Source organism: Bidens hawaiensis, unplaced genomic scaffold, assembly GCF_021521415.1.
Source record: "Bidens hawaiensis isolate Kalapana, Puna unplaced genomic scaffold, B.hawaiensis_p1.1 tig00007050_1, whole genome shotgun sequence".
NCBI lineage: Eukaryota > Viridiplantae > Streptophyta > Magnoliopsida > Asterales > Asteraceae > Bidens > Bidens hawaiensis.
In genome coordinates, this window is record NW_027491486.1 from 282,101 (window position 1) to 300,002 (window position 17,902).

A 17,902-nucleotide genomic window follows, 5' to 3' on the forward strand; every position below is an offset into this window, starting at 1 on the left:
GCCGATGGTTCGGGTACTCACTTCGGCCAAGTGAAACAGAATGGAACTGGAGATTATGAAAGCAAATCGGGTTGGGTATCGTCTCCGGCTTCCCGGCTACATGATTCGATTTGGCCTGATCGATTTGTTGATTCACAAATTCATTAGATGGCGAATATGGCCAGGTTTGTGGATTCATTTGGTGGCATGCGAATTTGGTCCGTTGCTCTGCGAGTGCTCGGACAACCTTACTAACCTCAAAACAAATATACAAACCAACTAGCTTAACAAAGAGTCAAGAGACACTTCAACCACACAACAAATATGCATATAATTATTACCTTTGAATGATTGTAACGTAATTACACAAATATGCATTCTTATTTCATGACAACATAACATACACAACAATAACCAGTATACAATATACAATTTCAATCCAATTTTTAAATACACCTGCTCTTGTTCAGGATTGGACCTCAATATACTTGTGTGCCATCCATCTTCTAGCAGCTTCCGATAACTTCCGATCTTCGACTCGCAAGTATCTCAATTCTGGCAAATTCAGGATCACAAACTCCACACCTTCCTCCTGAATCCCATTGCAGTAAAGCATATCCACACTCTCCAAACACTTACAGTTCTTGCACACCGAAACCAACGACACATTCGTTAACCCACTGCAACCTCTCAGTTTCAATTCCCGTAAATTACAAAACGAACTAATCATCGATGCGAATCCCTTATCAACCAAAGTATGATTATACGACAAATCCAGTATTTTAATATTCCGCAGATTCTGAGCTAATTCCACAAGGAATCCGGTTTGTCCATTGATGACGTCACAGTTTGTTAAACTTAATTCTTCAAGGTTTGTTAAAGCTAACCCTAGGGTCTTGAGAGCTTCACCTGTAACCATACAGCAACTCTGCAATCGAAGGGCGTGTAATCTGTTAAACTTTGTTCCGATTTCGAACAGATGATTGTCGTCTAAATCCAATGGTAAGCGGAGATCGAGTTTTTGAAGGTTGCAGTTCGTTTCCTGGAGGAAATGAAGAAGGCTTTCTCTGTTACCGCCGTCGTAGATTAAGAGAGACGATAACGTGTTGAACGGATTGTCAGCTAGGTTAAGCAGGATTAAAGTAATAATTGACCTGCAAGTTTTCATATTTCCATAGAGGTTAATATCATTCTAGCGGGCTATAGAACTTTGTTGTTTGGGATTCCTTATTTAACTTTTTGTCAATCGCTAATAAGTCACAATATCCTGACTTATTAACTTATATCTACAGTATCTTGACTTACAGGGCCGGCTCAATCTTTTTTGCTGGTCTAAATTCTAAAATGATGTATGAAACGAGACCTTGTAAAAAAAGTTATCTTGTTTTCAATCCAAATAAATCAAGTGTTGTCTTTATTTTTTTGCAAAAATATAAGTAATGCAGCTCCTCATACTTTTCTAGACCTAATTCAGTTTAAACGGCGCTCAAATCACACACATTAATCTGAATTACAAAATGTATAATTACTAATCTTGTTTTGGAAATTTGAGACCTTAAAAAGTGGGTCTATAAGGCACTAGCTTCATTTCGTTGTCCATAGACATACCAAAAGCACCTTTTGAACTTATTAACTTTTTCTTTCAAAAAATTATAAGTTAAAAAGGAGCCTAAATAAGTAATCGCAAGCACCCCTTTGTTTTATCGTATTCAGCTCCTTGCTGAGTAAAAACTTTGTATCGTTTTGGTGAGTTACAAAACTTCTTTTGGTAAAAAAAAATAAAAAGACCTGCAAGTCTTCAATTCGAGTTGGTTAAGATTGTTGAGTCCTTTGATGAAGCAGGAGAAGGAATAATTATCGCCTATGCCTTCACAGTTTTGGAAAGCGAGCTTTAACAACGACTCGTAATTGCAATTGTTCCATAGGAAGTTTATGGCGTAATCTCCGGGGCGAATTCCGGATAAGCAGATGGATTGAAGCTTCAATAACTCGGTTGAGGAAGAAATGAAGTGATCGGAAACTAATGTGTTTGTGTTTGTGTTTCCGACGAGAGTTAGGCTTATTGTTTTGAGATTAGGAAAAGAGGAAAGAAAGTGGAGGGAGGTTAAAGGTCTAGAGAGGATAATTGATAAAGAAGAGAGAAGAGGACATGAGGTGGAGAGTGAGAGTAACGGGTATAAGGAGAGAGGGCCGGTGGAGAGGCTGAGGTGGGTGAGGCTTGGGCAGCTGCCGGAGATGGAGGTCAGGAGGTGGTCGGAGATGTTGCTGGTGGTGGTGGAGGTGATGGTGAGGGAGGAGAGGTGTGTGTGGTCGGAGAGGAAGGAGGGGAACGAAGGGTGGGGGTGGTGGTGGGAGAGGCGGAGGGTGAGGGAGGAGGTGGAGGAGCGGAGGAGGCGGCGCCACCGTTTGGAGACTAGCGAGACGGCGGAGGAGGATTCTGGAGGCAGAGGGAGGCGGTGGAAGATTTCTTGGAGGACTTCATCGCAGAGGATTGTGTCCATTATTATTATTATTATTATTATTAGAATTAGAATATTATTATTAGAAGGTAGGAGATTGGGGGGAGTTGAATAAGGTGTTTTATAATGTTGTTGCCTACTACCACGCGAGTTAACAAGTGTATTTTACCACACGCGCTGTTCTTAATTACTTCTAGACTTAAAAGGGTTATCATACGAATTAATAATAGTATTATCAACAACAGCAACAACAAAAACTTTACATCAGCATTACATTAAACTCTAAACTTTTTAAAAACATTTTTAACCCATATCCTACACTATTAATATAATTACACTGAAAATCACTACATATTTAATTTATTATTAGAAACATAATAGAGTTTCTGACTTAAAAACCATATTACTAGTTTCTCCACAAGTTAATTTCAATCAATTAAGTTATGAATGAGTTTGTAGTTTTGCTAGTTCCGTCTTTCATATAGTTTATTACTTTTTATGTTTCGTTTATTTCTTCTGAAACTCAAATACAGAAGTACGTGAAAACATAATAAGAGAATATGGTCTTTTTGATTATTTGATGGTGTTAGAGGTAAGATGTGAACGAAGTATGTGTAAGCAGGTACAACTTGATGTAAAGTATGTAATAATGGTATTTAGACGACTTTTAAAGAGTTATTATGAGACTTACGAAAATTAAAGTTTTAGGGAAAATTTTATCAAATGAAAAAAGAAAATGAAAATAGAAGTTATGCTTATGTTTCACCATGAAAGGTAAGACAAGAAAGGAAAGACATCATACTTCTAATTATTTAGTCTTAATGATTAAGGAGATAATTAATTTATGATAAAACAAGAACAAGGGTGAAGGTTTGAAAATGATATATGAATCATTCTTATAATTCACAAATTAGGTGGATGTGGCTGCAAACTATAGAAAATGACAAAAGGATGTATCATTTGTGGTGGAAGTGAAAATAGCAACATCCATTTAGATTGCATTCCCAATCACTACGACTATGGAAATTACTTGGCATACAAAAAACCTGGGTTTTTCTTTTCAAAATATATTTTGTTTTAGCATTTTTATTATTATATATTTATAATCTTATATGCATAGATGAAAGCAATATATTTCTTACCTTCATATCTTAGTGACAAAAAACAAAATATGTTGAGCTCAACAACCTTGAAATTGTATTTAATTGTTACAAATAATATTCCGTATGTAAATATGTTGTAATTTTAAGAAAAAAACTCATTAAACTTACCTAATATTAACTTACGTCTTTCCGTTTGTAGCGTGTAAGTTTTATGCCGCTATCGATTTAAACTCTCAAGCTTTCTATCTTTATCATACGTTTAAAAACAATCCTAAACAGGGCAAACAAGTAAGGAAATAGTAAAACCAAATAATTTCGTATACTGTTTTCAATATGTAATCATTACTTTGCTTGTTATAATAAACTTAGCTTCTATTTAGATGTAATCACTGCTTTACTTTTTGTAATAAACTTAATTTTCAACATATATTTCTAACATGAATATTTCAATAATTTTAACTATTAGGAAAATGTAAAGCTTTCTCGAATGAGATGGTACTGTCCCGGTACCGTACCGGTATCGAACCGAGCATTTCGGTACCGGTACGGTACCGAGCTCATCCCTACTCACAACCACTTTCAAAATATATTAAAAATTTTATATGGTGTTACAGAAACTTTTCAAATGTACAGAAAAATCACTACGTTTCTTTCTCATCAACTCACAACACCTTAAAACATTCCATATATTATAAAAATCTCGCTTACTAAATTTGATGGACGGATTGTGAATGCTCTAAGAGCATTCCCATGCCTTCCAATGTCTTCCCCTGTCTACAAATCCAAAATTACACTAAAATACACTACTTTTCTCTTTTCTCTTCAATTAAATAATGTTTTTCTATATCATTATTATTACCTTTTCTTTTCCTCCACCCACAACAACTTTTAACAACTATTAAAAAATTATAGAGGAGAACAATAGTTTTTCAAATATACAGAAAAATCATTACATTTTCTCTTTACTCTACTAACAACACCCCTAAACCACTCCTTATATTATAAAAACCTCTCTCACAAAAAATGAGAGAGAGGATCGAAATGCTCTAAGTTGATGTCATAGATATGCCTTTTATCATGGATATTTCGTTACTGTTGGGTTTCAGTTGTAACATCTCGAATTTTTCGTTTACGTTTAAACCGACTGGGAATAATTTAAATTTTCATTATTAAACAAAAATAATATATTTAAGTTTCTAATGTTCAATTTATGCCCCTCATACTTTATATAATGTCTAAATCTTTATTTAAAACATAAAAAGATCAATAATGGACCAAATATCAAACTACAGGGACTAAAAATGCAAAAAATGAAACTTTCCCCATTGTGGCCCGGGGAGCTGCGTGACGGGACCACCCTAGGTGGCGGCGCGGCGCGACGGGGTACCTGCACAGACCTTTTAAGCCTTAGTTCATTTTCTAGTTCGTTTAAAGTAAAAAATCGTTTATTTTAGGCATGTTAGAGTGAATTAAGGTCCAAGTAAACATCATACAACTAAAATACCATTCCTAATTCGTTTTCCCTTGTCCAAGATTAGATCTTTGTGAATAAATCGAAGATTCTTTCCTTAAATCGCATATACTTGCTTAAACGGGCCAAAAAGCCCATATTTGGTTCGTGTTAGCTATTCTTACATAAACACATCATAATTCCCTGCTGTAAACCTTAACCTAACCCTACTACATCTCCTCCAGCCGTCACCTACCTCTGCTCATTCTCAAACCCTTCGGTTTTTGCATATTCATTAAAGACACAAGCCTTGACGTTTGACTTTGCTTATACGTTGATCTTTGACTCGTTATATCCCTTGATCCTTTCACTTTCCGGGTAAGTTGTAAACTGTAAAATTGTTCATACATATTCCCTAGTCAATAAACTTCAATCAATTTCTGAGATTGAAGGGTATTGACTGGTCAATTGCTTTAAAACTCGATAAAGGGTAAAACAGTCAACAACTTTGACTTCTCGTTTTCTCATACTTCTGGTCGAATTCAATGTTCGGTCCAGAAGACTTTTCTTCTCATAATTAAATTTTAAGGGTTCTGACCAAAACCCGACTCCCGACTCGAAGTTCGGATTCTGGTCAGACTCGACTCGTTTAAATATTAAAATCAACATAAGTAGAGTTCTACTCATCCGTTTGGATTGATTCCAGCGGCATTAAGTTCATTTTTATTTATAGTTTCATATCAAAAAGTTTCAGATTCTGATCATTAATCTCGTTGGACGTGTATTGGACGACTCGCTTAAATCATTAGTTCGTTTGTCGAATTTATTAATCACTTGCCTTCCGTCTAAGGTGAGTTTGATCATTCCCCTTTTTATCTACTGTTTTCAAACGTTTTGGGGACATATGCGTACTTATTCATATTTTCTATCTATATATATACACAAAATCGCAAATATAATCATTGTGTGAATATCAGTTGAATGCTATTTGCTAGTTGCTACATGTTTAATTGTTTACTTGATAATGTTTCGAAGAGGTTCAACATATCCCCTTGTAGAGTGTTCTCATTAGTATTATCATACGACCGTCTTAGTAACCGGAGCCCGATTCTCCTGGCAAAGGTAAAACGACAACCTTAGTCATTGTTATCAATGCCCGATTCGCTTGGCAACGATTTCATTGGCACACACGATTTGGTTATATGCATGTTTGTTATGATTCGATTGATTATTATCACATGGTTGGTTTGCGCATTTATCATTTATCAACTATATATATATATATATATATATATATATATATATAGGGGATGGATCTTGCGAGAAGTGATATTATAGCGAGAAGTGTGAGAAGTTGATTTCAACCATTGATGTTACTAATCAATGGTCATTAACGAAAGTGGCCCCATTTTTGCAATTAATAAGAATTATTTTAATTAAAAAGGGTAATGTGGTAACTTGTTTAACACAATTAAAATAAAAGAAGATTATAACTCCCAATGTTCCTTGTTAAAAGCTTCAACCTTTAATTTTAATTGAATTGATAATTAATTGAATTCATTTCATTTGTGATTTATTTAATTTTCTTTTATTTCATCTATTATTATGATAGTCTTTTTTCTAGTTTTTTTAGTTTTTTTTTCAGACTAGCTTGCATATTGCATACACATACAGTGTAGGTGGTATTTTAATTGTATATGTCTAATTTTTATCTATATAGGTTCATTTATGTACTATGTACTATGGAAATTCGTATATGTACTGTGTAGGTTCGTATATGTACTGTGTATATGGTATTTCAAATTGTGTATGTATAAATTTTTATTATCTGTAGGTTCATTTATGTACTGTGTAGGTTTATATATGTATTGTGTATGTGTAATTTTTTTTTTATCGTATGTAGGTTCATTTATGTACTGCGTACGTTCGTATATATACTTTGTTGGTGGTATTTCTAATTGTGTGTGTGAATTTATATTTAGGTGTAGGTTCATTTATATACTATGTAGGTTCATTTAAGTACTCTGTGTAATTATCAGCGCTATGAATTTTGGAACTATTATCTGGACAAATATATGAAATTCAAATTAGGAGAATAAAAAAAATAATATGGATTAATCAAAAACATTGAATTTGACAAAAAAATCAAGAATTCAACATTGGTTGATTTAACTATATATTAAAAAATAGAAAAAAAAATTGTAACTTCTCCATAAATTATGACATACCAAATATGAAAAAACACATTATCTTTACTATAACATCCTTGCCATTAAATAAATGATAAAGTAAAAGAAAAAAATATGATTGGTTGAATTCATTTCTCGCAATTCTCGACACTTTTGAAATAAACCTGATCCTATATATATATATATATATATATATATATATATGATATTATTATTATATATATATATATGATATTATTTAATGTTTCAAAATTGGTGATCATCTCACTCAACATGTGTTGTTAACAAACTCCATTTTCTACGCATATGCAGGTTGCTTAGATTGAAGTATGGATATGTAGTCAGGACCATAGGTTATATTGAAGACAAACTTAAATTTAATTGATTGTATTTATTTAATTGAATTGTTTTGTTGTATTTGATTATTGTGTGTACATTTGAATTAAAATAATTAATTAGATATTGTCACATTTTATTTATGATAGTATCTTCGAGCTGTGAGCAATCGGATCACGCCTTGGCATTTCCGCCTTAGGTTGGGGTGTGACATCAGTGGTGATCAGTTAAAATTTTGTTTATTAAATCCGGTTCAATAAACGTGACAAATAATAATTAATTACATTAATTAATACACGCAGCGGAAAATATATGTTAATCAGCACCGAAAACAAAACCCGATAGGATCAGGTTACAAACAATACGAGTACGAGTCAAAACATTAAATATAAACTAATAATATATTTAAGTTTACCTCGGTTAATAATTAACCGGTTGAGACACCGAAGGCTATCAAACCGAGCTAGGTGACACAACGAGATCCAACGACCAACGGTGCGGTGCACGAAGGCAACCCGGCAGTGGTGGTGCTGTGCGGACAGCAGCCCGCAGACAGCGGCGTCGGCGTACAGCGGCGGTGAGTGGCGGTGGTCGGGCAGCGCCGGCGATGGGGTGGAGGAAGAAAGGAGATGGACTTGTTAATTAGCTTAGGGTTAAAGTTATGTCCATAACATCATGTGTTTATATAACCTATAATTAGGTTTAACTAACTTAGTTAGTTATAAACCTAATGGGCCAACAAGTCCACTTCTTGCTCCAAAGCCCGCTCCATGTAATTTCATCTCGCTAAAGTATCTAACCCGGTTAACTAACTTAAGCGGGTCAATGGCTCGTTACCTCACGGTGTAACTCTCATGGGTCATAACCCGGTTGGCCGTGTTGACTTACCCGAACCGGTCCATAATTCCAACAGTCTCCCACTTGGACGGTTTCTGGTTAAGTTACTCAATATTGACAGCCAGCGGTGCTCTAGCTACATATAGCTGCCCCCAACAGGTTATAACATTTTAAATTCATTAACAAAAATAATCTTGGAATACACTATTGCAAGATAACGAATTTATGGTAATCGTTGTCATCTATCCTTTTTGTATAAGACATCAATTGAACAATGAGACATAGATCAGGTTCAATCTCATATGACGTTCAATCATTATAGTTCTCGATCTAGAGTCAAAGTGGTCCAATCAAACACACAGTTAGTTTGGGTGAGGCCTCACACTTTACCAGTTTGAATCAACGAGGGCGCCAAGAAGTCTAACTGTTACATATCATGTAACAGTACAGAATCCCATCTTGATTACATACAACTCCCACTGAACTTCAGATTATTCCTAACCAATGCCTTTATAGCTGGCAGTTACGCGACAGCGGTTGACACTGATCAAAGAATAGCCTTTAGTAAATGAAAGTTCTAATATGCATCTCAGGTCTAAGGATACTAAATGAGTATAATAGTATCAAAACATCTTATGACTAAGATCCAAGAAGATGATTTGATGCGAGTTACATCCAACGTCATTCATAATGAGGTCTGCGAGTTTGGAAGTCAACTCCTTGAGTCCAAAGTCAGAATAGTCTTAATTCAGAGTCGTTCCCACGAGTCTGACCGACTACGGATAATTTAGAATACAATATTCATGGATTAAACATATTAAAACCGAACACAGTTATATTATTCAACATTTGCATTTAACCATTAAATCAAAAGAGAACTTAAAGTATAACTGTTTGAAATGTTCACACATCCAAATACTAAATCAAAACAAACTACTAGCTAATCTAAGACCGATAGCATCTCTGTGATGATCATGCTTGTCCTGAGTCATCGGTTTAGTGAACGGGTCAGCTAGGTTTTGATCTGTGTCTACTTTGCTTATTATGATGTCTCCTCGTTCCATTATTTCCCGAATGAGATGGAACTTCCTTAGAATGTGCTTGGCTCTGTGATGAGACCTGGGCTCTTTGGCCTGAGCAATAACACCTATACAGAACGCCTCGATTGGTTTATGAATACTTGGAACCACATCGAGATCAGCGATGAACTTCTTCATCCAAGCAGCCTCTTTAGTAGCATCTGATGCAGCTATGTATTCTGATTCGGTGGTAGAATCCGTCACCACACTCTACTTGGAGCTTTTCCAGTAAACAGCTCCTCCATTGAGAGTGAATACATATCCTGATTGTGAGCGAGAATCATCTCGATCAGTCTGGAAGCTAGCATCAGTGTAACACCTTATAGTGAGCTCTTCTTCCATTCCTCCAAACACCAAGAACATGTCTTTCCTCCTTTTCAAGTACCTCAGAATGTTCTTCACAGCAGTCCAGTGGGCAATGCCAGGGTTCTGCTGAAAATGACTAGTCATGCTCAACGCATACGAGACGTCAAGTCTAGTACATAACATAGCATACATGATAGAACCAATCGCTGAAGCATATGGAATTGCTTGCATGTGCTTAGTTTCAATATCCGTTTCCGGAGATTGCGATTTGTTCAACACGGTTCCTTTAGCCATGGGAAGAGCTCCTTTCTTGGAGTTGTCCATAGAGAAGCATGCCATTACTTTGTCTATGTATGTACTTTGACTCAGCCCTAGAAGCCACCTATCTCGGTAGATCTTAATTCCTAGAATATAAGTAGCTTCACCAAGATCTTTCATTGCGAAACAAGATCCCAACCAGTTCTTAACTTCCTTAGGCATAGGGATGTTGTTTCCAATGATCAGTATATCATCCACATACAGGATGAGGAATGATATAGTGCTTCCACTAGCCTTTCTGTAAACACAAGGCTCATTTTCATTTTTGATAAAACCAAACTCTTTGATTTTCTCATCAAAATGAAGATTCCAGCTGAGAGATGCCTGTTTAAGTCCATAAATGGACTTATTTAGTTTGCACACCCTGTTAGGATATTTAGGATCGACAAAACCTTCAGGCTGAACCATATAGACATCTTCAGAAAGATGTCCATTAAGAAAAGTAGTTTTGACATCCATTTGCCATATCTCGTAGTCATAGTACGCGGCTATGGCAAGTAATATCCTTATCGACTTAGTTATAGCAATGGGCGAGAAGGTTTCATCATAGTCAATACCTTGAGTTTGAGTAAAACCTTTCGCGACTAGCCGTGCTTTATAAGTCTACACATTTCCATGCATGTCGGTTTTCTTCTTGAAAATCCACTTGCTCCCTACTGCCCGACACTAGGGGGTAGCTCAACCAAGTTCCAGACTTGATTGTCACGCATAGATTGCATCTCGGCGTTCACGGCATCTTGCCATTTCTCAGATTCTGGATCTAAGATAGCAGATTTGTAATTAGTAGGTTCGTCACTTGACTCGGCTACTAAGAGGACCTCGGGACCATCTAGATGCCATAGGTATCTAGAGTTTGGTACGCGAGTCCTATTACTTCTGCGAACGCTTGTGTTCATGTCCGATGTATCAGCAACAACTTGTTGATCAGACGTTCCAACTTCCTCAGTGGTAGTTTGTAGTTCTTGAATTTCTTCAAGATTGACAATATTATCTCCAGTTCCTCGATCGAGAATTTCCTTCTCGAGAAAGTGGCCCTTCCTTTTGATAGAAATCGAATTTGTAGCAGGATGGAAGAAATAATATCCGTTTTGGTTATAGTATCCGAAGAAAACAACTTTTATGCTGCGAGGATCGAGCTTATCGTCAGAATCACTAGTGACATAAGCATCACATCCCCATACTCTAAGGAAAGACAAATTGGGTTTTCGCCTATGCCATATCTCATATGGGGTTTTGCTTACCTTTTTAGTTGGAGCCAGATTGACAATGTGGGCGGCGGTCAAAAGGGAAAAGCTCCAAAAGGAGTGAGGCAAGTTAGTTCTACACATCATTGCTCGGACCGTGTTTAGCAAGGTTCGATTTCTCCTCTCGCTCACGCCATTTTGTTGGGGTGTGCCGGGTGGAGTGAGCTATGAAACAATTCCACGCTCTTTCAGATGATGTATGAATTCTGAGCTGAGATACTCTTCACCTCGATCTGATCGAAGCATTTTAATAGTTTTCCCGAGTTGGTTTTCCACTTCGTTTTGAAACTCTTTGAACTTTTTAAAGGTTTCATGCTTGTGTTTCATGAGATACACATAGGCATACCGACTGTAATCGTCAATAAAAGAAAGGAAGTATCTTTCATGATTCCTAGACATGGTTCTGAAGGGACCGCATACATCAGTATGTATGATTCCCAGCAGATCCTTTGCTCGTTCATTCTTATGAGTGAAGGAACCTTTGGCGAGTTTGCCAGCTAAGCAGGATTCGCAATCATCAAAAGAGTCCGGTCCTGTGGATTCAAGAATCCCTTTGGATTGGAGTCTCTTAACTCGTGCCTTGCTTATGTGGCCAAGTCGGCAATGCCATAGAAATGTATCATTGATGCCAGATCTGATATGTTTAGAAAGATTATATACATTATTATTTATTTGAACATCAACCTCATAAATACCATTTCGAGGTTTAGCCTCAAAATAAAAGATATCATTCAAGTAGGCAGAAATAGCATTACTATTAGAAACGTACTTAAATCCTTGTTCAAATAATAAAGAAACTGAAATAATGTTTCTGGTCAAACCAGGTGCAAACAAACAGTTATCCAAAGTAACTACAAGGCCAGACGGACAAGCAAAACGATATGTGCCAGTTGCAAGAACTGGGACTCTCTTCCCATCTCCAACGATGACTTCCATGCTGCCTTGTTTCAGTTTCTTCCAGTTTTCAGGCTCCTGCAAGACATTAACGATGTGGTAGCCACATCCGGTATCAAATACCCATGTGTTGCTAGAGACAGTGAAAAGTTCAATAACGTAAATATAAATACCTTTAGAGGAGCTTTCACCATTAGTCCTCTGCCTTTTCAGCTCAGCAAGGTAGTCGGGACAGTTACGTTTCCAGTATCCCATTTTGTTGCACTTGTAGCACTGGCGCTCCTCAAGAGGCGGCGGTGGTACCTTTGCAACACCTTTGTTAGTGTTGGTGGCAGACCTGGCAGCAACAATAACCTTCTTCTTGCCTTTACTGTTATGACCCCGGTTCTTGGGTTTAGGCTTGACGACACCAGCATATCAAACCATAAGAACTTGATTGGTTTCAGCGGGAATATTCATCTCAGCCGTCTTGAGCATTCCATGAAGCTCCGGCACTGTCTTCACCCAGCCATTTATATTGAAATTCATTACGAACTGGTCGTAAGAGCTGGGAAGAGAGTTCAGGATGAAATCCGCTGTCATTTCATCTGACAGGGGATAATCAAGTTTCCTTAGTTGTTCGATGTACCCTTTCATCTTGACGACATGCGCACTAACAGGTGATCCCTTTCCATTCTGCAACTAATGAGCTGCTTCGTGGTGTCATAGCGTTCTTGACGGGCTTGTTTCTGGAACATGCCCTTGAGTTGCTCAAGCATCTCATAGGCACAAAAATCTTCCAAGCCTTTAGCAAGCTCATAAAACATGGTGGCTAGCATGATACAGGTGACTTCAGCAGAGTCGTCCATATGTTTGTCAAGAACCTTCCTGACATCAGCAGTATTATTTTTAGACTCGGTTTGAACAGGTCCATCGAGAACATAGTGCTTATTTGCCATCTTGAGAACAAGTTCCAAGTTGCGGTACCACTCAAGAAAGTTGGTGCCATTCAACTTTTCTTTCTCAAGGATAGCCTTGAGGGTGAATGAGGAGTTATTATCAGTAGACATCTGTTCAATTAAGCAAAAGTAAATTTTATTAGTATTTTCGGTGTTTTTTTAATCCTATTATTAATGACCCAATGACATTAGTAAATAGGAGCTTGAGAATCTGGCTTCCAGTTACTAATGGCAGCTGTAGCACACAACATTAGTAAGTGATTAGGCAGACGGACAACGATTGCCAATTGTGGATAGAGCACAACTCTCGTTTATGAGGCCTATTAAGACAACATTTGCCTAAGTAGATACGTTTAGCCTCATCTATGCCCACCTTAGTCTCCAGACAGCTGTAGCACGTAACAAGAGAGTAAAGTAATAGTCGCTCTAGTATAGTCACTTGTGAAAGGGCCGGATGTGTCAACGAAACTCTTTCACCTTGAAGGGATAGGCTAGAAATCAAGTGCGGTGCTATAGCTCCAAACACTTGAAGTTTCGCAATATGCCTCAAGTGTGACTTATAGTAGGATGGCATAAACTATTTAAATTGGGATTAATTTTAAATATTTACCAAATAGAGTAAAAGTCCAGTTTTACTTTATTGATCGAGACAACTTGATGAACCCTTTCATCTCTCAGGACACTTAGTTTTATATGACCTATTAAAACTAAGTTTGTCGCGATAATACCAACCAATTTTAAGTTAATAGTTTTATCTATTAAGTTATTAGTTATGAAAAATTAAATTTAGTTTAATTTTGCAAAACTTGATTGGTTAATTTATTTTAATATATTTGGTATTAGGTTGATAGTATTATAATCCTATTATAATAAAGCAAGCAACCAAAATAGCAAACAGAATATGTAAATCTTAAATGGCCATGATTAGTGATTGATCTTGCTAGAGCCTATTAGCAAGATCAATCGGGTCAAGGACTCACAACATAAAACAACCACAAGGATGGACTCTTGGTGCTTCCCGTCATCTTTGGTAACTCCCATTGACTTCAAGAACTCCATGAGCTCGTCCTCGTCCTCGGTTTCCTTCGGGTCTTCTTCATTACAAAATTACACTAATACAAGTAATGAAAAAGTAAGCCCTGTCTATTACAATTTTGAACCACCAAGGTGGCAAAAAACCATAAAATAAAACCGAAAACTAAATACAACTTTTGAACCATCCATATGGCCAAAATAAAAAATCATTCAACCAAACAAACAAGGTCGGGCCAGATTTACATATTCAACGAAAAATAAGTCAGGCAATACTTTGGTCAAATAAAATAAATAAAATTTTTGACCAAACTAAAATTGCCCTAATATTTTATCTAAATCATAAACGTCAACTTCTTTGAAGTTTATGATGTAGAACCGGTGAAAATACCGGATTCGACTCGTATGTTGTAACCAAGGCTCTGATACCACTGTTGGGTTTCAGTGGTGATCAGTTAAAATTTCGTTTATTAAATCCGGTTCAATAAATGTGACAAATAATAATTAATTACATTAATTAATATACGCAGCGGAAAATAGTTATGGAAAATTAAATTTATTGAACCGGATTTAATAATACAAAATTACACTAATACAAGTAATGAAAAACTAAGCCCTGTCTATTACAATTTTGAACCACCAAAGTGGCCAAAAACCATAAAATAAAACCGAAAACTAAATACAACTTTTAAACCATCCATATGGCCAAAATAAAAAATCATTCAACCAAACAAACAAGGTCGGACCAGATTTACATATTCAACGAAAAATAAGTCGGGCAATACTTTGGTCAAATAAAATAAATAAAATTTTTGACCAAACTAAAATTGCCCTGATATTTTATCTAGATCATAAACGTCAACTTCTTTGAAGTTTATGATGTAGAACCGGTGAAAATACCGGATTCGACTCCTATGTTGTAACCAAGGCTCTGATACCACTGTTGGGTTTCAGTTGTGATCAGTTAAAATTTCGTTTATTAAATCCGGTTCAATAAACGTGACAAATAATAATTAATTACATTAATTAATATACGCAGTGGAAAATATATGTTAATCAGCACCGAAAACAAAACCCGACAGGATCCGGTTACAAACAATACGAGTACGAGTCAAAACATTAAATATAAACTAACAATATATTTAAGTTTACCTCGGTTAATAATTAACCGGCTGAGACACCGAATGCTAGCGAACCGAGCTAGGTGACACAACGAGATCCAACGACCAACGGTGCGGTGCACGAAGGCAACCCGGCAGCGGTGATGCTGTGCGAACAGCAGCCCGCAGACAGCGGCGGCAGGCGGCGAGCGGCAGCGGTGAGCGGCGGTGGTCGGGCAGTGTCAGCGATGGGGTAGAGGAAGAAAGGAGATGGACTTGTTAATTGGCTTAGGGTTACGGTTATGTCCATAACATCATGTGTTTATATAACCTTTAATTAGGTTTAACTAACTTAGTTAGTTATAAACCTAATAGGCCAACAAGTCCACTTCTTGCTCAAAAGCCCGCTCCATGTAATTTCATCTCGTTAAAGTATCTAACCCAGTTAACTAACTTAAGCGGGTCAATGGCTCGTCACCTCACGGTGTAACTCTCACAGGTCATAATCCCGTTGGCCGTAATGACTTACCCGAACCGGTCCATAATTCTAACAATTACAACTTTACTTGATATGTTATTATATCATATTAGGAGAAAGTGAATATGTGGGTTGTTATACAACCAACTTAGATGTGAAACCCCATCAAACCTACGTAGTTTTGATGAAAACTTAATTAAATCTCTTTTATTCAATCCGTCGATCATTCTTTCAAAAACCTATCTCATCTCTTACGCTCTCCTCTATCACACAACGATCTGCAATAATGTTTCGTAATTGAAATTGATTGCTTGTTCTCCATCAGGTTCGTCCTATTAAATCCCTTATTTCTATTCAAACCCTAATTTCAATATTCTCCATTAATATCGATACTCTGATAAGTGATAACAAAAAAAAGGTATATTGGTTTTTAATGATCCCAATTATTGTCTTTTGGTCACTACTTGTCCCAACTAATGAATTGGCTACTAATGGTCCCAACTTTTAAAGTATTTGTTGTAGGTTCCCAGCCGGATCTACACGAGATATCGCGTTCTACGTAGGTGTGGAATCCCTACGTAAGACGTTACGAGTATAGAAAACAATACGAGCTAACACACGATACGATAATCAAACACACGTTGTATTCCAACCTTAAACACGTGATACTATGATCACTGATTACAAACTCTCTGACTCGAATACACGAATAATCTCTCTATCTTTTGATAAGCCGTAAACAAATAGCTTATATAGACACGACAACTTCGCCTGGCATGTTCAGGCGAAGTTGTCCCTAACTTCGCTTGTCTAACAAGTTCGCCCATATAAGCGAACTTGTTAGCAACTTCGCTTACATACAAAACTCAAATCTAACTAACACGATTACAGACACTCGACACTGAACTACTGACATCATGCACCAACAGACTCCCCCTTGGCAGTAGCTTCATCTCTTTAGCTTCAAACACTTGTCTTGTAATCTTCAATCTTCTATCTTCAAGCATGCACTCCTTCTCGAACACATACCGACACAACTCTTTGATATTTCCTTGCTTCGTCTTTCCAAGCAGGAATATAAAATATCTTCTTATCATTCAACACCTGCAAATCAGCTTGCGATAAGTTTACCAAGTGCATCGGATCGTACACTCTAAGCAGCTCTTGTTCATCTTCGTCTTCCATCACTGCCTCAGCTGTCTCACAATCTACAAACCACCACTTCAGGTCTTTAAGCACATCCTTGGGCATTAGCTTCATCGGTACTTCTTTCAAACACCGGATCGGTTTATACTTCATAATCATCCAAGACTTTCCATCAGCTCTCAAACCTCTATCCTTGTCTTCAACAAGTTTTCCCTTTTGTGGTTTCAACAGCTCAAATTTCTTCTCTTTTATACTCTCTTTCCACACAATCTTCCCAATAACTCTAGCCATATTATCGTCACTTCTGTTTATCAATCCCAATCTGGCTAAGTCTTTCACTTCACATTCTGGCAGTGTATTCAACGATCTTAACATCCTTCTAAAGTACTGAACACCGTCATACCTTTTAATCACGAAGAGCCTCAACTGCTCATCATATATCCAGCAAATAATCCCTTTCTTCGCTTCAGCATAGCCTTTAATGTTGTAACTCTTCATAAACATTGTAGGGACCGCCGGTTTCTTCGTTTTGACGAACCACTGAGCATAGCCTTCTTTCCATCTAGGCTGCTCTTCCCATTCAGACTCATCACTTGCCATCTCTTTACTCATATCTGCTTTCTCAACATCTGGAATGTCATGCTCAATATTTTCCTCAACTATCTCTCCCTCTTCTATCTCTGTATCAATCACAATCTCTTCACCAATCTTCTCTATCACATCACTCGGTAGTACATCATCATCACCAACCAAACCATCATCCATCTCCTCTACGTCCACTACCACCACATCATCACCACCAGTTGCAGTTGTCGACTCCCCCTGAGTTGTGGAAGTTCCAAGAGCTTGATCAGTTCTTGGCAACTCACCACCAGCATCTTTCGATGCATTGGGATCATCGTCTCTATCATTTCGTCTCTTGGTCCTCAACTCATCGCCTTTACAGCTCGTCTCCCCCTGAGATTCCAAGAACTCCTTGAAAGCATCTATGATTTTTCCATGTTGTACCAGCAG

General features: G+C 37.1%; 1 protein-coding gene across 1 annotated transcript; it reads right to left on the reverse strand.

Moving 5' to 3' along the window:
- Nucleotides 1-377: 377 nt before the first annotated feature.
- Nucleotides 378-2,480, reverse strand: LOC143634485 (uncharacterized). The gene is made up of 2 exons (XM_077102555.1): nt 1,768-2,480; nt 378-1,133 (listed from the first exon to the last, which is right to left on the reverse strand). The coding sequence occupies exons 1-2, from the start codon at nt 2,478-2,480 to the stop codon at nt 446-448; spliced, it is 1,401 nt and encodes a 466-aa protein (XP_076958670.1). The 3' UTR covers nt 378-445.
- Nucleotides 2,481-17,902: the final 15,422 nt, after the last annotated feature.

Bases quoted from the DNA above. Each gene is read 5' to 3' on its own strand.
- LOC143634485 (XM_077102555.1), bottom strand. From the start codon at position 2,480: ATGGACACAATCCTCTGCGATGAAGTCCTCCAAGAAATCTTCCACCGC. The intron at 1,134-1,767 runs GTCTTTTTATTT...GAAAACTTGCAG, and splicing joins CTCGAATTGAAGACTTGCAG to GTCAATTATTACTTTAATCC.